The sequence below is a fragment of the Piliocolobus tephrosceles genome, chromosome 21 (genome assembly GCF_002776525.5).
Source record: "Piliocolobus tephrosceles isolate RC106 chromosome 21, ASM277652v3, whole genome shotgun sequence".
Taxonomy (NCBI): domain Eukaryota; kingdom Metazoa; phylum Chordata; class Mammalia; order Primates; family Cercopithecidae; genus Piliocolobus; species Piliocolobus tephrosceles.
Window position 1 is genome coordinate 16,771,234 of NC_045454.1, and position 19,651 is coordinate 16,790,884.

General features: G+C 51.9%; 1 protein-coding gene across 1 annotated transcript; it reads right to left on the reverse strand.

Annotated features, from left to right (window-relative positions):
- Positions 1-1,130: 1,130 nt before the first annotated feature.
- On the reverse strand, positions 1,131-19,493 carry RAB4B (RAB4B, member RAS oncogene family). The gene is made up of 8 exons (XM_023229176.1): positions 18,944-19,493; positions 17,246-17,326; positions 16,844-16,958; positions 13,844-13,906; positions 13,609-13,763; positions 10,628-10,723; positions 10,409-10,539; positions 1,131-1,508 (listed from the first exon to the last, which is right to left on the reverse strand). The coding sequence occupies exons 1-7, from the start codon at positions 18,957-18,959 to the stop codon at positions 10,424-10,426; spliced, it is 642 nt and encodes a 213-aa protein (XP_023084944.1). The 5' UTR covers positions 18,960-19,493; the 3' UTR covers positions 1,131-1,508; positions 10,409-10,423.
- Positions 19,494-19,651: the final 158 nt, after the last annotated feature.

Consider the following 19,651-nt stretch of genomic DNA (forward strand, 5'->3'; position numbering starts at 1 on the left):
GGTCTTACCCTTCTGCCCAGGTACGATCACAGTTCACTGCAGGCCCAACCTCCCAACTAAAGTGATCCTCACAACTCAGCTTCCGGTGTAGCTGGGACTTCAGGTGTGTACCATGACACCTGGCTAACTTTTTCTGTTTTTTATTTTTGTAGATAGGGTCTCTCTGTGTTGCCCAGGCTAGTCTCCAACTCCTGGGCTCAAGTGATCCATCTGCCTTGGCCTCCCAAAGTGCTGGGATTACAGGCATGAGCCACCACACCTGGCCACACATGGGTGTTTAAAAGGAGCCAAATTCACACCAAAACACACACAGACCTCAGGGGCACACATGCACAGGCACACAAGCAATAGTGAGTCACTGCCTCTGATTCTCAGGCATCAGACATGCACAGACCGGAGGCCCACCTATAGATCCAAATTCCCATCCCTCGGCCTTGATGTCCCAAACAATACCAGCCTCACCAATACAATCACCAAGGCCACAGAGCAGTTACAGCTATCAGCGTCACACACAACCAGCACACATTCCTATAGACATCATCCCATACGCAGGTACTGGAAACATGTACACATGTCACAAACACAGGGACATCAGCATGTTTACACACTTGAGCTTAGAACACAGATTGTCACAAACTGTCCACACAGTAACAAATTCCCTCCCTCCGCAACAGGCACCTGAGTCATCATGCTTGGTATACCCCACACCATGTCCAATCAGGAAACAAGGCCCCCAAGGCCATGCCGGCGGCTCACACCTGTAATCCCAGCACTTTGGGAGGCCGAGGCAGGTGGATCACCTGAGGTCGGGAGTTTGAGACCAGCCTGACCGACATGGAGAAACCATGTCTCTACTAAAAATACAACATTAGCCAAGCATGGTGGCACATGCCTGTAATCCCAGCTACTCGGGAGGCTGAGGCAGGAGAATCTCTTGAACCCGGGAGGTGGAGGTTGTGGTGAGCCAAGATCGTGCCATTGCACTCCAGCCTGGGCAACAAGAAGGAAACTCCCATCTCAAAACAAACAAACAAAAAACAGAAACAAGGCCCCCAAACACCATGACATTTGATTCTTCCATCAGGGACCTCTTCCATCTCCCTGCCATCTCAGAATAATGGAGGCCAAGACACAGGTGTAAACAATGCTTTATGGGGGTAGGGTGGGTGCTGGACAGGCCTCCAGGTAATAAATAACAGGTACTAGCAACAGCAGGGCCAGGCGGGGAGGTAGGGACAAATAACCCTGGTCTTAGGCTTTGGGAGCTCTTGGGGTATGGTTAGGGGTTCAGGGGGACAGAGGTTAGCCAAGACAGAGGAAGCAGCAGCAGGTACAGGATCCCCCTTCCCCCGTGGCTCAGTCTTGCCCCAAAGCCAGGCCCCACCAAGGAAGGGGGACAGGTGGCGGCGCAGCTTCTCCGGGGCCAGGGCAGGTTGGGACACGGCCTCTCAGAGCCTGGGCCTGGGCCCCAGCCGGAAGGGCAGGGCTGGTCCTGAAGAACAGGTGAGCTGAAAGAGAAGGGTGTGGTGACCTGCAGGGTCCCTGGGGTCTGTCCAGCTGGTCTCTATCTCATTTCCAGGTATTTCCCTGCCCTCCTATCTGCATGGGTCTGTCCATACCTTTCTTCTCCCAGTTTCTACATTGTCTGATTTTCCGTCTCTCCCCTGCAGGTAATTTGGGGCTTGCGCTGAGGGTACCTGCATCTCCCTGTTTGTTTGCCTCAGAAAGCTGTCTAAGTCTGTATTTTGTTGTTGTTGTTGTTTTTTCCTCTTTCTGTCTAAGTCTGTAAAGCCACATTTCAACATCTAAATATCATGAATCTGGCTGAACGCAGTGGCTTACGCCTGTAATCCCAGCACTGTGGGAAGCCAAGGCAGGAGGATTGCTTGAGCCCAGAAGTTTAAGACCAGCCTAGGCAACACCACGAAACCCCATCTCTACAAAAAAATATAAACATTAGCCAGGTGTAGTGGCATGCACCAGTAGTCCCAGCTACCTGGGGGGCTGAGGTGGGAAGATGGCTTGAGCCTGAGAGGTGGAGGTTACAGTGAGCCAACATTGTGCCACTGCACTCCAGCCTAGGCAACAGAGTGAGACTGTCTCAAAAAAATAAATAGGCCGGGCGCGGTGGCTCACACCTGTAATCCCAGCACTTTGGGAGGCCGAGATGGGCAGACCACAAGGTCAGGAGTTCAAGACCAGCATGGCCAATGGTGAAACCCCCATCTCTACTAAAAATACAAAAATTAACCGGGCATGGTGGCAGGCGCCTGGAGTCCCAGCTGCTTGGCAGGCTGAGGCAGGAGAATAGCTTGAACCCAGGAGGCAGAGGTTGCAGTGAGCCAAGATCACACCACTGCACTCCAGCCTGGGTAACAGAGGGAGACTATCTCCAAAAAAATTAAATAAATAAATAAAATGAACCTGCCTTTGTATCTTTCTGTGTCCCTCTATGTTCCTGGACCATCCTGGCTCTAAGTCTCATTTCAGTGTTCCCCAAACTGGGGAGACGTTAGGTTAGTGTTTCTCACTTTGGTTGTATATAGCATTAACTGGGAGCTTCCAGAAATGCTGAAACTGGCTGGCTCATGTCTTTAATCCCAGCACTTTGGGAGGCCACGGCGGGAGAATCGCTTGAGGCTAGAAGTTTGAGACCAGCCTGGGCAACATAGTGAGACCCCATCTCTAGTTATGTTTTAATTAAGTAAAAGAAAAAAGTCCTGAAACCACTTCAGAATCTCTGGGGTGAGGCCTGGGCATCAGTATATTTTAAAGTTCTCCAGGTAATTCTAACGTGTGTCACTACCTTGGTGGGGAAATCAGTTTGGTGGGCCTTGACCAATTTTTAAATTCAAATAGAATAGCATAGAACAGCAAGTATCAGAGTGCGTCATACATAATACGAATATTCTATTGGTTGGGCGGGTGCATTGGCTCACACCTATAATCCTAGCACTTTGGGAGGTAAAGGCAGGAGAGGATCACTTAGGCCCAGGAGTTCAAGACTAGCCTGGGCAACACAGACACTGTCTCTACAAAATTAAAACATTATTTAAAAAAAAAAAAATTTTTTTAAATGCAGGTGCATCACCTGAGGTCAGGAGTTTGAAACCAGCCTGGACAACATGTTGAAACCCTGTCTCTAATAAAAATACAAAGAAATTAGCTGGGCATGGTGGCGGACACCTGTAATCCCAGCTGCTAGGGAGGCTGAGGCAGGGAAATCACTTGAACTCGGGAGGCAGAGGTTGCAGTGAGCCGAGATCACATCATTGCACTCCAGCCTGGGCGACATGAGCAAAACTCCATCTCAAAAAATAATAATAATAATTTAAAAAGATATATTGGTTGGCTGGGCTCAGTGGTTTATGTCTGTAATCCTAGCACTTTGGGAGGCTGAGGTAGAGGATTGCCTGAGGCCAGGAGTTTTTTTTGTTTTGGTTTGGGTTTTTTTTTTTTTTTTTTTTTTGAGACGGAGTCTCGCTCTGTCACCCATGCTGGAGTGCAGTGGCGCGATCTCGGCTCACTACAACCTCCGCTTCCAGGGAGCAAACGATTCCTCTGCCTCAGCCCCCTGAGTAGCTGGGATTACAGGCGCATGCCACCACGCCCAGCTAATTTTTGTATTTTTAGTAGAGATGGGGTTTTACCATGTTGGTCACCCTGGTCTCGAACTCCTGACCTTGTGATCTGCCCGCCTCAGTCTCCCGAAATGCTGGGATTACAGGCGTGAGCAACCACACCCAGCAAGGCCAGGAGTTTAAGACCAACCTGGCTAACATAGTGAGACCATATCTCAAAAAAAAAAAAAAAAAAAGAAAGAAAAGAAAAAAGGAAAAGAGGCCAGGCATGGTGGCTCCCACCTGTAATTCCAGCACTTACAGGAATGCTGAGGTGGGTGAATCACTTAAGCTCAGGAGTTCGAGACCAGCCTGAGCAACATAGTGAAACCCCATCTCTTCAAAAAATAAAAATACAAAAATTAGCCGGGCGTGGTGGTGCACACCAGTAGTCCCAGTTACTTGGGAGGCTGAGATGGGAAGATGACTTCCCATGAGCCCAGGAGGTCAAGGCTGCAGTGAGCTGAGATGGTGCCACGGCACTCCAGCCTGGGTGACAAAGTGAGAACCTTCTCAAAAAAAAGGTAAAGCAAAAAAATATTCTATTGGACAAGAGAGACAGAAAACAAATTGGTAGTTGCCAGGGGCTGGGGGAATGGAGAGTGACTGCTTAATAAGTATGGGGTTTCCTTTTAGGGTAATGAAAACGTCCTGAGGCCGGGCGCGGTGGCTCACACCTGTAACCCCAGCACTTTGGGAAGCCGAGGCGGGTGGATCACCTGAGGTCAGGAGTTCGAGCCAGCCTGGCTAACGTGGTCAAACCCCGACTCTACTAAAAATACAAAAATTAGGTGGGTGTGGTGGTACATGCCTGTAATTATAGCTACTCCAGAGGCTGAGGCAGGAGAATCGCTTGAACCCAGGAGGCGGAGGTTGCAGTGAGCCAAGATGGCTCTACTGCACTCTATCCTGGGTAACAGAGCGAGACTCTGTCTCAAAAAAAAAAAAGAAAGAAAGAAAAGAAGACATTCTGGAAAAACACAGAGGTGGTGATTGCACAACCCTGTGGATGTACTAAATGCCATTGAATTGTACACTCTGAAAAGTCACGTAAATGTATGTTATGTGACTTTCGCTTCAGTGCCAAAAAATGAAAGAATGCTGGTGGTAGGAAAATGTGTTTGAGTTTTATATGTGGGTGGGATCTTCTACAGTCAGTCCTAGATCAACACATAAAATATATTTCTTCCTGCAGATTGCAGTCAACAAAGTGTGAAAAAGCCTTGCCTTGTTACATTTGACCTACTGAGGGCAAACTCTAGGACAGAGTCTCTGCTACGCCCTGAGGTGAAGAGGACACACCCATTCCTTTGAGCTCAGCCCAAAGATGGATAAGAAAAAAACTTTAAAAACAGCCCTCATCGATCAAGTCTTGACCATAAGGCGCCATTCTGAGCATTTTCGTGAATTAACTTATTTTCTTCTCAACATCTATAGAAGCAGGTGCTATTATTAGCCTCATTTTACAGATAAGCAAACTTCTTGCTCAGGCACAGCAGGTGCAAAGTCCTGGAAGGACAAGAGAGCACTTTCTGAAGACATCATCCTTGATTCCTCTCTCTCTTTCAGATTACACATCCATTCCATGAGGAAATCATGTTAGCTCTGCCTTCCAAGTAGATCCAAGGTCTAACCACCTGTTCCCCACCTGTCCCACCCTGGAGCTGCCAAGGGCTGGGAGGGGATTGAGCATGAAGTATAGAAGGGAGAATTGGCAAGACATACACATCCCCAAGAGAGGGGGGGATGGGACCAAATCCTGCGGGGTTTTGAAAGCCTGTTCAGAAGTCTGTCCGGGTGCGGTGGCTCACGCCTATAATCCCAGCACTTTGGATGCTGAGGTGGGTGGATCACTTGGGGCCAGGAGTTTGTGAGCAGCTGGCCAACATGGTGAAACCCTGTCTCTACTAAAAATACAAAAAATTAGCAGGCGTTGGTGGCCGGTGCCAATAGTCCCAGCTACGCAGGAGGCTGAGGCACCAGAATTGCTTGAACCCAGGAGCAGAGGTTGCGGTGAGCTGAGATCACGCCACTGCACTCCAGCCTGGGTGACAGAGTGAGACTCTATCTCAAAAATAAAAATAAAAAAAAGTTTGGACCAAGCATGGAGGAACAAGTAGTGCTTCCTGGAGGAGGGAAGGAGGTTGCCAGGGAAAATAGGGTAGGAATGGTGTTGCAGGCAGAGGCCCAGCATGAGCAAGGGCCCAGAGGAATGGGAAGAACGTCAGTGTGGCTGGAGTGGCCTGAGAGGGAGGGAGACGGACAAGTGGCTGAGGCTGGTGAGGCTGGGCTGGCAGGGGCCAGTCCCTGCAGAGGGTCAAACACCAGGCTGAGGAGTTCAGCTGTGTCCTGGGACCCTGAGAGGCATGGATGGTTTTGAACAAGGGAGTGAGAGGAGCAGATGTGTGTGTTAGAAAGACCCAGTGGCCGCATCAAAAGGAGACAGGATTGGCTGGGCGCAGTGGCTCAGGCCTGTAATTCCAGCACTTTGGGACGCCAAGGCGGGTGAATCACCTGAGGTCAGGAGTTTGACACCAGCCTCACGAACATGGCAAAACCCATCTGTATTAAAAATACAAAAATTGACCAGGTGCAGTGGCTCACACCTGTAATCCCAGCACTTTGGGAGGCCAAGGCGGGTGGATCATGAGGTCAGGAGATCGAGACCATCCTGGCTAACATGGTGAAACCCCGTCTCTACTAAAAATACAAAAAATTAGCCAGACATAGTGGCACGTGCCTGTAGTCCCAGCTACTTGGCAGGCTGAGGCAGAAGACTCGCTTGAACCCAGGAGGCGGAGGTTGCAATGAGCCGAGACCGTGCCACTGCACTCCAGCCTGGGTAACCGAGTGAGACTCTGTCTCAAAAAACAAAACAAAACAAAAAAAATTAGCTGGCCATGGTGGTACACGCCTGTAATCCCAGCTACTTGGGAGGCTGAGGCAGGAGATTCACTTGAACCCAGGAGGTGGAGGTCACAGTGAGCCAAGATGGTGCCACTGCGCTACAGCCTGGGTGACAGTGAGATTCTCTCTAAAACAAAACAAAACAAAAAAATGGCTCACGCCTGTAATCCCAACACTTTAGGAACCCGAGGCAGGTGGATCACAAGGTCAGGAGATCGAGACCAACCCGGCTAACACGGTGAAACCCCGTCTCTACTAAAAAAAATACAAAAAATTAGCCGGGCATGGTGGCGGGCGCCTGTAGTCCCAGCTACTCGGGAGGCTGAGGCAGGAGAACGGCATGAACCCGGGAGGCAGAGCTTGCAGTGAGCCAAGATCATGCCACTGCACTCTAGCCTGGGTAACAAAGCGATTCTCTGTCTCAAAAAAATAATAATAAAAAAGACAGGACCAGCCGGGCATGGTGGCTCATGCCTGTAATCCCAGCACTTTGGGAGGCTGAGGTGGGTGGATCACCTGAGGTCGGGAGCTCGAGACCAGCCTGACCAACATGGAGAAACCCCATCTCTACTAAAAATACAAAAATTAGCCGGGCGTGGTGGCACACGCCTATAATCCCAGCTACTACGGAGGCTGAGGCAGGAGAATTGCTTGAACCTGGGAGGTGGAGGTTGTGGTGAGCCGAGATCGTGCCATTGCACTCCAGCCTGGGCAACAAGAGTGAAACTCTGTCTCAAAAAAAAAAAAAAAAAGACAGGACCAAAGAAAAAAAAAAAAAGATTGGCCAAAACTGGAAGACAAAGAGTCTAGGGAGGACATGGACCCTATTCCCTTCTCAGCCATTCCTCTGCCCGCCCCCTCGTCCTGTCCTCCACCATTTCTCCCCTGGACTTTGCAGCAGCTTCCTCTCTGGTGTCCTGGTGACCCCCTCTGCCCCTCACAGCCGCTTCTCTTTATGCAGGCAGAGGAACTCTATGAACCCCTGAATCGGATCCTGTCCCTCCTCTGTTCAGAAGCTTCCCGTGGCTCCCACACAGGGTATAAGCCAGAGGCTTCCCCAGGGCCTACAAGCCCTAACTGATCTGCTTCCTCCAACCCCTGACCCCATCTCATGCTGTACCCGCAAAACACACACAGGTCCTCCATGATGCCCACACTGGCTGCTTCGGTTACCCTCACCCACGCCAGGCATGCACCTCACTAGCAGCGTTGCACTTGCTGTGCTCTCAGCCAACGCTCTTGCCCCAGATCCCCACAGGCCTCCCTATCTCCCCTCCTTTACTCAAATGTCATCTTCTCAGTGAGGCTTCCATCATCTTGTTTAAAAGTACACTCTAGGCTAGGTGCAGTGGCTGACACCTGTAATCCCAGCACTTTGGGAGGCTGAGGTGGGCGGATCACGAGGTCAGGAGATCGAAACCAACCTGGCCAACATGGTGAAACCGTCTCTACTAAAAATACAAAAATTAGCTGGGCATGGTGGCACACACCTGTAGTCCTACCTACTCGGGAGGCTGAGGCAGGAGAATCGCTTGAACCCAGGAGGCAGAGGTTGCAGTGAGCCAAGATCACGCCACTGCGCTCCAGCATGGTGACAGAGCGAGACTCCATCTCAAAAAAAAAAAAAAGAAAGGAAAAAGAAAAAAAGGACGGGTACAGTGGCTCACACCTGTAATCCCAGCACTTTGGAAGGCCAAGGCGGGCAGATCACCTGAGGTCAGGAGTTCCAGACCAGCCTGACCAACATGGAGAAACCCCGTCTCTACTAAAAATACAAAATTAGCCAGGCGTGGTGGCACATGCCTGTAATCCCAGCTACTCAGGAGACTGAGGCAGGAGAATTGCTTGAACCCGGGAGGCAGAAGTTGCGGTGAGCCAAGATTGAGCCATTGCACTCCAGCCTGGTCAACAAGAGTGAAACTCCGTCTCAAAAGAAAAAAAAAAAAAAGTACACTCTTGGCCAGGCGCAGTGACTCACGCCTGTAATCCCAACATTTTAGTAGGCCGAGGGTGGGTGGATCACTTGAGGTCAGGAGTTTGAGACCAGCCTGGCCAACATGGTGAAACCCCATCTCTACTAAAAATACAAAAAATTAGCCGGGCATGGTGATAGTCACCTGTAATCTCAGCTACTCATGAGGCTGAGGCAGGAGAATCACTTGAACCCCAGAAGCGGAGGTTGCAGGGAGCCGAGATCATGCCACAGCACTCCATCCTGGGTGACAGAGCAATACTCCGTCTCAAAGAAAAAAAAACTACACTCCTCCACCCTATCCACCCATTTGTGCTTGTTTTATTTTTCTCCATAGTTCTTACCTTCCTCACTACTACATACTTTACTTATGTATTTCTTTTCTTTTTTTTTTTTCTTTTTTTTTTTGAGACAGTCTCGTTCTGTCACCCAGGCTGAAGTGCAGTGGTGCGTGGTCACAGCTCACTGCAGCCTCAAACTCCTGGGCTCAAGTCATCCTCCCACCTCAGCCTCCTGAGCAGCTGGGACTCCAGTGCACACTACCATGCCTGACTAATTTTAAAAAGCTTTTTGTGGAGATAAGGTTGTTTTGTTGCCCAGCCTGGTCTCAAAGTGATCTTCCCATCTCACCCTGCCAAAGTGCTGGGATTACAGGTGTGAGCTACTGCACCCAGCCGACTTACATCTCGTTTATCACCTGTCTCCTCCAAAGAGAATGTCAGCACCATGAGGATGGGAGCCTGTTTTACTCCCTGCCATAGCCCCAGTGCCTTGAGCAGGGCCTGGCACACAGCAGGCGCTCAATAAATCGTTGGAGAACTATGAATGGAAGGGTCAAGGTCTAGGGCAAGAAGCTGGCCTAGAGCTGCAGGGGACAGGTGGATTCCCTGTGGCCCGGAAGATGTCCCGCCCCTTTTTTTTTTGAGACAGAATCTTGCTTTGTCGCCCAGCCTGGAATGCAATGGCTAAATCTTGGCTCACTGCAACCTCCACCTCCCAGGTTCAAGTGATTCTCCTGCCTCAGCCTCCCAAGTAGCTGAGAATATAGGCATGTACCACCACGCCTGGCTAATTTTTGTATTTTTAGTAGAGAAGGGGTTTCACCATGTTGGCCAGGCTGGTCTCGAACACCTGACCTTAAGTATCCCCCCCGCATCACATGCAACCCCTCTACCTGTGTCCCCTCATCCCACCCTGCCCCCTCTGCCTGCCCTACCCCACCCCTGATCCCTCTGCCTGTGCCCCAACCCTGGCCCTGACCCCCTGGGCCTCTCCCCTGCTGGCTCTGACCCATCTCCCCCAGTCTCCCCGTGCTTCCCCATCTGGTCCTGACCTTTCTTTTTTTTTTTTTTTTTTGAGATGAAGTCTCGCTCTTATCACCCAGGCTAGAGTGCAATGGCGTGACCTCAGCTCACTGCAACCTCCACCTCCTGGGTTCAAGCAATTCTCCTGCCTCAACTTCCCAAGTAGCTGGGATTACAGGCGCCTGCCACCACACCTGGCTAATTTTTGTATTTCTAGTAGAGAGGGGGGTTTCACCATGTTGGCCAGACTGGTCTCGAACTCCTAACCTCAGGTGATCCGCCCGCCTCAGCCTTCCAGAGTGCAGGGATTACAGGTGTGAGCCGCTGTGCCCAGCCTGGCCCTGACCTTTCTGAGCTGTCACTGTCTGGAAGTGGGTCTGTCCCTCCACCCCCACTCAATGAACTGCCTCCGCCCACCTGGGCCTCCCAAAGTGCTGAGATTACAGGCCGCTGCGCCCAGCCAGATGCCTCCTTTAGCTTATGTGTTTTTGCATCTTTCTCTCTCACTCTGTTTCTCTTGCCATGACACGTTCAGTGTCTATCTCTGCACCACCTCCCCCATTCCCAAGAGACCACCCTGCCTCTCTGAGCCCCCAGTGTCCCACCTGGCTCCGCAAGGCTCAGCAGCCACACGGCTGAGGGGCCACGGCCTGGGCACTCCGAGGCTGCCGAAGCTGGCGGAGGGACGCATCCCCGTACTGAATGCCGGATCCCATCCTCTCGGGGTCTAGCTCACCTGTCGGGGAAGGGGAGAGGTCAGCACTGGTTGCCTGGAGACCCCCAGGCCTGCCCTCTGCTCCCACTCGGGCCGGTCGGGGCCTCACCTGAGTCAATCTTGTTGAGGATGGTGCGGGCACACTTGAGGAACGCCTCTTCCACGTTCTCACCTGTGAGAGCGCTGGTCTCCAGAAACATCAGCTCTGCAGGGGCACACACTCTGAGGTCAGGGCCCCAGTCAGTCCCCACCCTCCACTGAGCTCTCAACTGCTGACTCTCATCCTGTTCCTCCAATGTTCCATCTCTGCTTACCCTCACCTCAGGCCTCTGTGCATGCCATTTCCCTGCCACTGATGTCCGCTTCCCCATATGCCCACCCAGCTCTTCCTTCAGAGCTCAGCTCACACAGCTCCTCCTCCAGGAAGTCCTCCCTGACTTCCTAGGCTGGGTTAGGTGCCTACTTAGGGCTCCCACAGCTTCTTGTGGCCCCCTATCCTGGCCCTGACCCCTCTGTTTGTGCCTCCTCATCCTGGCCCCAACCCTCTGCCTGGGTCCCCATTGTACCCCCCAGACCCTTCTGCCTGGGCCTGCCCCATTCCACCCCGACCCCTCTGCCCATGCTCCCCCATCCCATGCAACCACTCTGCCTGTGCCCCCCAAACCTGGCCTTGACCCCTCTACCTGGGCTCCCCATCCCACCCCAACCCTCTGCTCATGCTCCCCATTCCATGTAACTCCTCTCCCTGTGCCCCCTCATCCCACCTGACCCCTGTACCTGTGCCTGCCCTATCCCAGCCCTGACCCCTCTGCCTGTGTTCTCCATCCCACCCCAATCCCTCTGCCTGCTCCCCTAGTCCTGGCCCTGACCCCTCTGGGGCTCTCCCCTGCTGGCTCTCACCCCTCTCTCCCGGTGCTTCGCCATCAAGCCCTGACCTTTCTGGGCTGTCACTGGCAAGTGGGTCTGTCCTTCCACCCCCAGCCACTGAACTGTGAGCTCCATCCAGGTTGGGCCTAGGGCTGTCTCCAACACTGTGTCCCTAGCACCATCTAGGACAGGCACAGACCAACCAGAGTCTACCCATCAGCCTCGTGACAAGGTCCCACAGTCAGAAAATCAGAGCTGGATTCACACCCACACCTCTCTGATGGCAAAACCTCCTTTAAAACCTGGAGGTTGCAAACCAGGGGAACATAAGCAGATCTCAAGCCACCAGATGTGGGTGGTTTGGCCAACACAATGTTTTCAAATGAGTTTATACTTGCAAACCTTTTTTCTTTGTTTTTTTCTTTGAGACAAAGTATCTCTCTGTCCCCTAGGCTGGAGTGCAGTGGTGCGATCATAGATCACTGCAGCCTCGAACTTCTGGGCTCAAGTGATTCTCTTGCCTCAACCTCCTGAGTAGCCTGGACCACAGGCATATACCACCACACCCAGCTATTTTTTTTTTCTTTTTTTGTAGAGGTGGGGTCTCCCTCTGTTACACAGGCTGGTCTCAAACTCCTGACCTCAAGTGATCCTCCTACCTTGGCCTCCCAAAATGCTGGGATTATAGGTGTGAGCCATTGTGGTTGGCCCTTGCAAGCCTTTTGGTGTGGGTTGTCAGTATGCTGCACTCCCCTTAACGCTAGTGCCTGTTACTCTAGAATCTACCCCATCCCATCTCCTATATTCAAAAATGTGCCTTTTGCCGGGTGTGGTGGCTCACACCTGTAATCCCAGCACTTTGAGAGGCTGAGGCGGGCGGATCACAAGGTCAGGAGTTCAAGATCAGCCTGGCCAATATAGTGAAACCCCGTCTCTACTAAAAATACAAAAATGTGTGGTGGCATGTGCCTGTAGTCCCAGCTACTCGGGAGGCTGAGGCAGAAGAATCACTTTAACCCAGGAGGTAAAAGTTGCAGTGAGCTGAGATTGCGCCACTGTACTCCAGCCTGGGTAACAGAGCAAGACTCCGTCTCAAAAAAAAAAAAAAAAAAAAGAAAACGAAAAACTGCCTTTCACCTAGGGCCATCTGGGGTTGCAATCTCTACATTAAATCAATACCCAGGAAGGTGCGGTAGGAGGAAAAAATAGATAAAATAAAATATAATAAAACATGGCCGGGCGCGGTGGCTCAAGCCTGTAATCCTAGCACTTTGGGAGGCCGAGACGGGCGGATCACGAGGTCTGGAGATCGAGACCATCCTGGCTAATACGGTGAAACCCCGTCTCTACTAAAGAATACAAAAAACTAGCCGGGCGACGAGGCGGGCGCCTGTAGTCCCAGCTACTCGGGAGGCTGAGGCAGGAGAATGGCGGGAACCCGGGAGGCGGAGCTTGCAGTGAGCTGAGATCTGGCCACTGCACTCCAGCCTGGGCGACAGAGCCAGACTCCGTCTCAAAAAAAAAAATATATATATATATATATAATAAAACAATTAATTAAACCAATACCCCTGTGCTGCCTCCCCACTGTAGACGAAACCTTAGCAGCCAACATTAATCTAGCACCTGCTCTGTGGCAGGTGCTGAGGACTTTCCACAGACAATCTCCCTTAATCGTCACAGCACACTGTGAGGCAGAAACACTGTGATCCCACTTTCCAGATGAGGACACTGAGAACCAGTGTAATCACACAGCTCACTGGAGGCAACACTTAGGCTTTTTGTTTGTTTGCTTGTTTTTTTGGAGACAGGGTCTTGCTCTGTCTCCCAGACTAGAGTACAATGTCGTGATCACGGCTCACTGAAGTCTTAAAAACTCTCAGGCTCAGGTGATCCTCCTGCCTCAGCCTCCACTGTAGCTGGGACTACAGGTCTAAGCCACCACACCCACCTAATTTTTAAAATTTTTTGTAGAGATAGGATCTCACTATGTTGTCCAGGCTGGTCTCAAACTCCTGGGCTCAAGCAATCCTCCCACTTTGGCCTCCCAAACTGCTGGGATTACAGGTGTGAGCCACCACATCCAGCCAACACTCAATTTTGAACCCAGACCTCTGAACCTCCACGTTCCCCTGCTGGGCACAGCCACTCAGAGCCAGTAAACCCATGGTCCCTGTGGACTGTCCACCCCCACCACCACCTGGTCCACGACACAGCCCTCACCATTCTCCTGGGCAAAGCGGGAGGCCTCCAGGAAAGTGACCTCCCGCTCAGGGTCCAGGTCCTTCTTGTTGCCACAGAGGATGACCACGATGTTGGGGCTGGCCAGGGTGCGGGCATCCGTCAGCCAGGCAGCCAGTGAGTTGTACGTCTCCCGGCTGTGGAGAAGGGAGAGGGGAGGGAGGCAGTGCAGAGAGGAGCCCCCCCATGCCCTGCCCCACCTACCCCGGGCACCCACCTGGTGATGTCGTACACCAGCAGGGCTCCAGCCGCCCCTCGGTAATAACTCCGTGTCACCGACCTGTGGGGCCAGGGGGACCCAGTCACCCCCAAGGCTGGGATCTGCCCTGAGAATGCCCCCCTCTGCAGAGAGAGACTGGTGGTTCGGAGGCCCCCCTTCACTGCTGGCCCATCCCCCAAAACCTGGCCTTGGTCGAGTCGCCATGCAATTCCTCTCTGTTTTTGCATCCTTGCAGTCCCTCTCTCTTTGCCTCTCTCAGCTTCTATCTCACTTAGCTGGCCAGCTGCCTCTGTCTGTAAGTCTCCCTGTCTTTGTCTCTCCCTGTGTCCCTGTCTTTCCATTGGTCTCTTTTTCTCTCTGTGTCTCTTACATGTGTGTCTTTTTTTTATTTTTATTTTTTATTTTTTTGATGGTCTTGCTCTGTAGCCCAGGTTGGAGTGCAGTGGCACGATCTTGGCTCACTGCATCCTCGAACTCCTGGGCTCAGTCTCCCAGGGGAGGGATCCTCCCACCTCAGCCTCTGGAGTATCTGGGACTACACGTGTGCACCACCACACCTGGCTAATTTCTTAATATTTTTTGTAAAGATGGGGCTTCGCTAGGTTGCCCAGGCTGGTCTCTAACTCCTGGGCTCAAGTGATTCTCCTGCCTTAACCTATGTGCCTTTTTTTTTTTAGTAAGAGTCTCACTCTGTTTCCCAGGCTGCAGTGCGCCATGATCTCGGCTCACTGCAACCACTGCAACCGCCACTTCCTCAGTTCAGGCAATTCTCCCACCTCAGCCTCTTGAGTAGCCAGGATTACGGATGCATGCCACCACATCGGCTAATTTTTGTATTTTTCCTAGAGATAGGGTTTTACCATGTTGGCCAGTCTGATCTCAAACTCTTCAAGTGATCCGCCCACCTCGGCCTCCCAAAGTGCTGGGATTACAGGCGTGAGCCACTGTGCCCAGCCCTACGTGTCTTTTATTGATTGATTGATTGATTGATTGAGATGGAGTTTTGCTCTTTCACCCAGGCTGAAGTGCAATGGCATGATCTCGGCTCACTGCAACCTCTGCCCCCCGGATGCAAGTGATTCTCCTGCCTCAGCCTCCCAAGTAGCTGGGATTACAAGCATGCACTGCCACGTCTAGTTAATTTTTGTATTTTTAGTAGAGATGGGGTTTCGCCATGCTGGCCAGTGTGATATTGAACTCCTGACCTCAAGTGATCCACCCGCCTAGGCCTCCCAAAGTGCAGGGATTATAGGTGTGAGCCGCCGTGGCTGGCCCTATTGAATTTCCTATTTCTCCCTGTCTTTTTTGTTTGTTTGTTTCATCTCTCTGGCTCTCCCATGCTTACTTTTGCCTTCCCATGCATTTGTGCATTCGTTCATTCAACATTTTCTGAGCAAATCTCCCCTTGCCTGGCCCTGCCCAAGCGCTATGCAACATCTGCTTATCATCGTCCTGCTGTGTCAGGTGGAGGCTCCTTCCCAGTGTAGCCAACTCTGCATTCTCAGTCTCACCAGTCTGGGTCCTTCTGGAACTCATGCAATCATTCCACAAGCATGTACTAAGCACTCACCGTAAACCTAGCCCATGCCACACACCTGTCTATCCTTCAGCCCCTCTCTCTGCCTCTGGGCTCTGTGCACCTCAGGCAGTGAATCCATACACAAGTATTAACTCACCAGCTACTAAGTGCTGCCACAGATCACACTTTTCCATGGACTGAATTCCCTCTATTTCTCTCCCTGCTCTCTGTCTCTGTTTCTCAGACTCGCCTAAGGTTTCTATGTGTCGATCAACTTTTCTGCAGTCATTTCCTGAAGACCTACCACGTGTTGAGCCCTATGCATTTCCCTCTTCCTCTCCCACAACACGTCCATTTCTCCATTTCTCTTTTGGAAAGATGGGATTTCACAATGTTGCCCAGGCTGGTCTCAAACTCCTGGACTCAAGCGGTTCTCCTGCCTTGGCCTGTGTGCCTTCAGTTCCCTATTTCTCGCTGTCTCTCTTTCTGTTCCATCTCTGTGGCTCTCATGCTCACCCTTGCCTTTCCATAAATCAATGCATTCATTCATTCAATGTCCAACTACACCTGTCCGACTTGCCCTGTCTCCCTCTCTGCCTCTGACCTCTGTTTCTCTGTGTCTCCTCACCTCCTTTATGTATGTATGTATGTATGTATGTATGTATGTATTTATTTATTTATTTATTTATTTATTTATTTATTTTTGAGACAGAGTCTCGCTCTGTCACGCCAGCTGGGGAGAACTGGTGCGATCTTGACTCACTGCGACCTGTGCCTCCCAGGTTCAAGCAATTCTCCTGCCTCAGCCTCCCGAGTAACTGGCATCCACCAGCACAGCCTAGCTAAAATTTTTTTGTATTTTTAGTAGAGACAGGGTTTCACCATGGTGGCAGGCTGGTCTCGAAGTCCTGACCTCAAGTGATCCGCTCGCCTCAGCCTCCTGAAGTGCTGGGATTATAGGTGTGAGCCACTGTGCCAGGCCTCCTTATCTCTCTTATCATTCTCTTCAACTCTCTTAGTCTCTGTCTCTCTTGCTCTTTTCCTTTCTGGGTGTGTGTCTCCCAAGTTTCCCCTTCTCTTTCTGTTTCAGTGTCTCTCAGTCTCTATCCCTCACCCCCTCCCCAAGCCACTTTTCTCTATCTCTTTTTCTTTCTTTGAGATGGGGTCTCGCTATGTTGCCCAGGCTGGTCTTGAACTCCTGGGCTCAGGCAATCTTCCCACCTTGGCCTCCCAAAGCACGGGGATTACTGGCATGAGCCACTGCACCTGGCCCCTACCTCTTTTTCTTCCACCATCTCTTTCTCTCCAGTACTCCCTCTCTCCTTGGATATATATACCTGTTAACTACAGTGTCTCTTCTCTCTCTCTCTGCCTTGTCTGCCCTCTCAGTGTCTCCAAGTGACTCTACACACACATCTCTCTCTCTCTTTCCTTCTCTCTCTCTCTCCTCATCACCCTTGGGAGCCCAGCCCACCTACCGAAACCGCTCCTGGCCAGCCGTGTCCCAAATCTGTAGCTTCACAGTCTTCCCACCCACGTTGACCACCCGGGATCCAAACTCCACGCCGATCGTGTGGTTGGAGTCCTGTTTGACTGGGAGTGGGAGGAACAGAAGGGGCAGTGCAGGGAGAGAGGAGGCAGCTCAGAGGATCCCCCATCCTCCAAGGCCTTCTCAGTCTCTACAAACCCATTCTCATTGCTGGAGTGACTGAGGTCAAGGAGAACCTAGTAAAGGACATATGACAAAGCAAGGACCAAAAAGACAGGACTGGACTTGTACCTATGGCCAGCCCTGCCCTCCCCACCAGCTGCCCACCAGCCCACACCATGCCCATAATAACCACAGCTCAGGGTTCCCAGGACCACTGCAGGAAACTCACACTTATTCTCAATGAACTGATGAAGGAGACATGATTTGCCAGTTCCTGCACTGCCAATCACCAGGAATTTGAAGAGGAAGTCTGACCAGATGGAGCCAAAATCAGGGATACCCACAGGGAGAGAAAGATACAGGGAAAAAGATGGATTCCAATCCAATCTGTCTCTCAACCATCACAGTTAGAGGGAGAGAAACAGACATAGGCAGAAACAAACCAATAGGTAACAGTAACAGATAACTCTTATGTAGTACTTGCCATGTGCCAGGTACATTCTATATATTTTTTTCAACTTTTATTTTAGGTTCAGGGGATACAAGCGCAGGGTTTTTTTGTCCTTGTTTTTGTTTTTTCGAGACAGAGTTTCACTCTTTGTAGCCCAGGCTGGGGTGCAATGGCGCGATCTTGGCTCACCGCAACCTCCACCTCCCAGGTTCAAGCAATTCTCCTGCCTCAGCCTCCTGAGCAGCTGGGACTACAGGCATGTGCCACCATGCTCAGCTAATTTTGTACTGTTAGTAGAGACGGGGTTTCTCAATGTTGGTCAGGCTGGTCTCAAACTCCCGACCTCAGGTGATCCGCCCACCTTGGCCTCCCAAAGTGCTGGGATTACAGGCATGAGCCACCATGCCCAGCCCACATGTGCAGGTTTGTTACATAGGTCAATTGTGTGTTGTTGTGGGCCAGGAACAGCTCTAAAGGTCTTTACTCACATCAACAGCTCACATCATCCTCAGGAAAACTCTATGAGGGAGGTAGCCTAAAAATTATTCCCATTTTCCAGATGAGGAAACAGACCAGAGAGGTTAACTGACTTGCCCCAAGTGACAGAGCTGGGCAGAAGTGAGATTCAAACCTAGACCAAGGGCTCCAGAGTCCCAGATCTTAGCTATTTCATCGCTAAAGTCTCTTGAAAGCTATTTAAACAAGGACTACCATCTAGCCCTTGTTCCTCTTCACCTCCTACCACCCTCTGACTCATTCACTCCACTATAGCTCCTGACCTTCAGTCTATTCCCTGAAAACGACAAGCTGGTTCTCACCTCAGGGTCTTTGCACTCTTCTCTTCTGTATTTGTTGAACGAATGCGGCTCCCTCTGACTCCTAAACCTGCGCTTCCTCCGCCTCCAATCACCACCTCCTGTGGTGCATCCCTACTGATTTTCCACTTCCCGACCTCTCCTTCCCTCCCTCTGCCCAGACCCTGGCTCCATTCTCATGCATAAGCCCCACCCCTTGCCACTAAGTCCTGCCCCTAACTCAAGGACAGCCCATACCCAAACCCATTCCAGAGCTCTCTCCAGCCAGAGCAGCCCCACGGTCCCGAGCTTCCATCCAGTGTTCCCTCTAGCCCATAAGCCGGACTCCTGCCATTCACGCAGTCAGCCCCGCCCCTTCACTCAGGCTCCGCCCAGATCTATTAAGGCCCACCTCTTCCCTCAAGGCCTCCCTGAACCCCTAAGGACCAGCTCCCTCAAATCCCGCCCCAGATCTATTTAACCCACGCACCAGACCCTCAGGCTCCACCTAAATCGATTAAGCTCAGCCTCAGACCCACTAAACCCCTCCCAGCATCCACTTAGGCCCTGCCTCCATAACACCAGACCCCGCCCCCTGATCTACAAAGCCCCGCCCATTCCCACAGGCCGCATCCTCCCTGGGCCCAGACCCAGGACCCCGGCTTCGGCCCACCACCCTCACCGTAGGTCTCGGCCATGACTCGGTCGCGGCCGCTGAGAGCCGCAATATGGCGCCGCGGCCGCGCCTGCTCCTCGGCTGGCAGCCGCTCCACTCCGGTTACAGCCCCGGCTTCTTCCTACTCCCCGGGCCCGGCACCGCCACTTCCGCCTCCGCCCCCCTCCAGCGCGACCCGCTCCAGCAGCTGGATACCAGACCACGATTTCCGAAGGGCGGGATTGGCGGACTCCCGGGTAGGGGGCGGGACAAAAGGCGCGGATTGGTGGCGTGAGAAGCCCAAAGGGGTGGGGCCGAGGCCAGCGATTGGCCGAGCAAGTGGGAAGGGACGTGCACAGATGCTTTGCCGAGCCGAGGAACGGATTTAGTCTGAAGTCCGGGGGCAGAGTCGAGTCTCCGGATTGGTTTGGAGCGGACTTGGGGAAGGGGATACGAATGCAAAGAAGGGGGCACGGGCAGGATTGACAGAAAGAGACTGGAAGAGGAGCTGATCTTGAGCTGGCGGGAGCGATTACTGGTCTCAAAGGCAAAAAGGAGGAAAACTCAGAAGATAGGCGCAGGTTACTTCCCGCCTCCCTTTGCAGATAATCTTCCAAGAAAACCTTTGCTGTGCAATTTATATCCTCCGCGTAGTCCGATTGGCTCCCTCCCACTGGTCTAGAGAGGACACAACCCCCTAGTTGGGCTGCTTAGGTTTTCCTTTGCTTGTGTCCG

Excerpts from the sequence above, each read along its gene's own strand:
- RAB4B (XM_023229176.1), bottom strand. Across the intron at positions 16,959-17,245 it reads TCAGTTCATTGAGAATAAGT|TCAAACAGGACTCCAACCAC; the intron begins GTGAGTTTCCTG and ends TCCCACTCCCAG. Across the intron at positions 10,724-13,608 it reads CCGCTTTGCCCAGGAGAATG|AGCTGATGTTTCTGGAGACC; the intron begins GTGAGGGCTGTG and ends GTGCCCCTGCAG.